Here is a 4,772-nt window from a genome sequence, read left to right as displayed (position 1 = left end):
AAGCGATTTGTATAATTGATTCCAATCGCTAGCAACCGCTACCACCCGCAAACGCTGCGTTTGCGGGAGGTAGCGGGAGAACCAGTCAGCACCTAAATATATGGCACTTGAAATTTGGTACGAATGCTTTATCCATGGTATATTTGCGGAAAAATCTTTACCGAAGAGCTTTTTCACGTTCCCGGGATTAGTCGGGTAACCAATACTATGAATCATCGTTTGATCTAAACCATAGATTGATTTCCTTCACTTTCATTTTTCGACTCTCTTTTCTACCACTAGACACTATAAATAACAAAATCACTCTAATTTCTACATATTCTTGAGATCGGCTAGGATTTCAGCCTACAATATCCAACGAACTTTTTAGTAATATTAGCCACAAAACAAAGAAGAGAGAACATTACAGGAAGGAGATGCAAGCGTGTGCATTTTCAAGATCAGAAATGAATCAGACCACTTGCATGTTTCTTGTTTGCCCAACCACTTCCAAGTCCCCACTCTCCTTCGTTTCCTTGCTCCATCTTCAGTTCACTTCCCACGCTCTTCGTTTTCTTTTCATACAACAAAAAAATCGAAATTAAATTTAGATGAATATTTTAGACCTATCTGTTGATTTTTCATGTATACCCTTAATTTAACAATGTTAAAAGTTAAAACTATACACTTGTAGTATATAAATATCTTAACAGTTGAATCTAAAAGAAAGATCTCCTAGGGAACCATTAGATTTTATTTTCTTTAAGAATTATCCTCTCCAACAACAACATCATTTATAATGTCTGTGTAAAGAGACACTAACAAGATTCCCATAATCCTATAACAGAGTATTTAAACAATAAACGACTTTTACTAATTTATGGCACCATTATTTTAACTGATTTCAGAACCGGAACCGGTCAGAAACATAGTGTCTCTCTCATGAAAAGTAATCAATGCATCTTCATCAAGAAACAAAAAACCCCATAAAGATATATATCAAGATCGAATTAATTGACTGAGAGGATAACTAACACAAGATTCATGATCGGCTATATTTCGTGCCACGACCACTTACACGCTGTCCACAAGTTTCCTATTTTTCAAAAAGAAATAATTATTTCTCGACAATACTTCGAAGTTGGTTCGATGTTGCTGTCCGAGTGTATTGGCCCGTCCCTACGTTGCCTTTGGAACAGCTTATGTTATGATTAATGCTTCAACGAAAAGACAGTGAGACATATCCAGCTAACTAGGGTTTCTCTTGTTTGAATCGTTTAAGCCCCCACGATCAGATTCTTGTGTGGAGATTTCTTAGTAATCGTGATTTCATGAATCTAAACGAGTCATGTCGATATTTCAAATCCTAGCGTTTATATTCGAATTTTGGATCAGAGAAAGGGAGTTTTGGATTCACTCTTTTTGTTTGAGATAAATTAACTTTGAAAACAACATTTTATCTCCTAGACAGTTGATTTGAAGACCTGATGATTGAAACAAAGGCTAAAATAAGTACTTAAAGTAAGATATTACATAAATAGTTAATGAAAATCATATATATGAAAAAACAAAAACAAACAAAAAAGAGAGAAGGTGGAGATAAGAACAAGATAGTGATGAGTCGAAAAGGGAACAAAAACTTTAATAATTTAAAGAGCCAACTTTTTTGAGCTATACACACGAATGTGATTTGTAAAAGACACGACTCTTTGGAGTCTAGCTTGTGTATGCATCACTAGACAAGTTGTGTGTTTCAACATCATTCCTCTTCTCAGCTTAATTATAATTTAACTTACTCATTTTCTCTCAAAGGTAACATTTTATTATTATTTCTATCATCCTTATAACATGTTTTTTTTTTCGTCTTTAGAAATTTTGAAATTAATTTAATGTTTTGATATGTACGAAACTATAGTCATGTCAAACATACTAAGACTAAAGTCATGTCACACATACTAAATTCAAAATTTCATAATTTTAACTTTCCTTTCCTTCGAGTGTCAACTGACTCTCTTCCCATAAACAAATCCTCTTTGCAAAATTTTTAACTTCAATTAGATTTTAACCCTCTTCCCATAAACAATATTTTTATTAAAAAATTAATATTTTTATTTTTTTTGCTTGTAACATTTAGTTTGTTTTGTTTAGAGTTTGAGATTATATTTATATTGTTAATTATTAGAACAAAAAATAAGTAATTTATAAGCTATTGTCTCATTAAGTCACAATTTTGCTAATGCTTTTTAAGTTTGTTACACAATATTAGTTAAAAGTCAGTTTGATTTGATATGTGAAATAGATTCACAGTGTTGACCAAATAATAAAATGAGGTTTAGCCCGTATTTTAGTACTGAGTCAATGATATTTAAATTTTTAATAATGTTATTTCAAACCGTTCTGTTTATAACCTATTCGGCCATATAAACCACATTCTATAAAGTTTAAAATTTTTATAAGGATTAAATTTGTAAATAATCATAAGTATAAGGATATATACTGAATTAAATGTATATATAGATATATACTGAATTAAATGTATTTCTTCTTGTTAAAGTTAAATATTTGGAAATATTGGTTTTCTAATAATTCGAAACTTGGGTTATTGTTTTTAGGAATTTTATTAATATCAAAATAATTATGGGGATTGTAAATTTTTTGTTATGAATAATTGATTATATCCTTTAAATTTGAGAGATTTAAACGATATAATCAATTATTCATAACAAAAAATTTGGGTTGTCGAAAAGCATGCATGAACACACAAACATGAAAAAACTATTCTCAAGAAGTTTGTTTCCGGCCACCACGTTAACTGATTTTAGAAATCTGTAAAAATGGTTAACTTAAAGTAATCATTCGTGCAATTCACAAAAAAAAGTATTCATTCGTGCATCTCCAAATTTGTGAGAAAATACATTGCATGAGTTCGTTATAACTGAAGAATAATACATGAAACTCTGACAATCAGAAACACTAAATTTATAGTATATAAGACGAGAGGCTACGTATCTTGCATATCTTTCTTTACTTATCTAATCTTTTGGTGATGGAAGGGGCAAGAACATAGAAAGGAATCTTTATCTTAAAAGGAGAGAAAACAAATTTTCTAAAATTGGTAAATCCATTGAATAAAGCCTAACGTTAACATCAAAACGCATGCGGATTTAGAAGTTTAATGAACTTAGTTAAGCGTAATCTATGGGGGATGATTTAAATTACCACTTTGGTTCATTCTTTTAAGTTCTATGATTCAATGAATACACAGCACGTGGAACCCTCACCCCACAACCCATTTTTGTAGGAAATAATTAAGTGATGGATAATTAGAAGAGACATATACATAAGAAAAGCACATGGCTTTACCATTCCTCTATCAATTACCAACACATTTGACCCTTATCCACATGGGTCTCCCTCTCCTATTATATTCTCCTTCACTAGAAATAAAAAACACACACAAAAATTATAAACATTTTCCAACTCATAATATATAAAATGACATGCAAAAACATGGCTTCGGAACACAAAATATGTAATGTAACGTATATTATTCGGTATTATCTGAGTTTTAAAACATAAAACTCTTTAAAAATCAAAGTAAATATACGTACAAACTTGATAAATTTCAAATTATGCACATTCAACAATGTTCTTGACTCAAGAAGAGTACTTGGATTCTCTATATAAATTCCTTTTTGGTATCACGTTTCAATAAAAATTACTCTGTTCTTTATTTTAAGTGTCCTTTTAAACATTAGAAAAGAACTATTAATCTTTCAAGTTAACAATATATTTTACTATTTAAAAAAATAATAGAAGCAAACTAAAAAAAAATCAAATTCACATCAGACTTAAGATAACATATATATATATATTAATACAGTACTTATTATACAACAAATGGAGTAACAATCATTAGCACTTGATATTTTCTTTATAACCTGCACTATACACTTTCAAAAAAAAAAAAAAAAAAAAAAAGAAAAAAAGAAAAAAGAAAAAAACCCCTTTATTAAACAGTAAATAAAATGTTATAATAATACACCTGTTTCTGTTTTATTTTATTTTTTCTCTTCTTGCTTTTATTCCGGGTCGGCCGATAGAATTTTCATCATTTCGTTCATTTTAATAATTCATTCTTGGTTATGATTATCATACATCCTTTGATCAAAAGAAAGAGAAGAGAGATGGACGGCTAAGATGTAACGTAAACAAAGTTGGCGGAGGGAAATGAGGAGTGTGGAAATTATAATTAAACAAAAGAGTCGTGTCCACATGGGCGGCCTTAGCCTTCGTTGTCCCACTTCTGTCCCCTTGCCTCTTTCTTGCCTTTCTTCCTCCCGACAACACTTCTCTCTCTTCCTTTAACCCTAACTTCGATGCTCCTTTATATATATATCTCTCTCCCCTTTTCCTCTAAACTCATCAACCAAACTCACCAACAAGAACAAGAAGAAGAAGAAGAACAAGGAAGAAGAAGAACAACAAAGAATACAAGAACACACACAAGAAGGAAAACACAAAGATTGATATTGATTCAAAAGAAATGGCGTACGAGAAGAAAGTCAACGAGCTTAACCTTAAAGACACGGAGCTATGTCTTGGATTACCAGGAAGAACAGAGGAAATCAAAGAAGAACAAGAGGTTTCTTGCGTTAAAAGCAACAACAAGCGTCAATTTGAGGAAACTCGTGATGAAGAAGAATCTACACCTCCTACGAAGTAAGTAGAGAGATCTGAGTTTTCCAAATCGATTTCTTTCAAATTTATTGGCTCTTGAATAGTTTTACTCA

General features: G+C 31.0%; 1 protein-coding gene across 2 annotated transcripts in view; it reads left to right on the top strand.

Moving 5' to 3' along the window:
- Positions 4,379-4,772, top strand: part of LOC104746778 (auxin-responsive protein IAA2) — a 2,034-nt gene continuing 1,640 nt past the window's right edge. The window contains exon 1 of one of the 2 annotated variants that reach the window (XM_010468301.2): positions 4,379-4,701. In XM_010468301.2, the coding sequence (XP_010466603.1) occupies positions 4,526-4,701 (176 nt within the window). In that variant the 5' untranslated portion in view covers positions 4,379-4,525. The remainder of the gene's footprint in view (positions 4,702-4,772) is intronic. The other variant, XM_010468300.2, reaches the window with a different exon arrangement.

The sequence above is a fragment of the Camelina sativa genome, chromosome 15 (genome assembly GCF_000633955.1).
Source record: "Camelina sativa cultivar DH55 chromosome 15, Cs, whole genome shotgun sequence".
Lineage (NCBI taxonomy): Eukaryota > Viridiplantae > Streptophyta > Magnoliopsida > Brassicales > Brassicaceae > Camelina > Camelina sativa.
The sequence above is the reverse complement of the archived record's forward strand: the minus strand, read 5'-3'. Positions and strand labels throughout refer to the sequence as shown.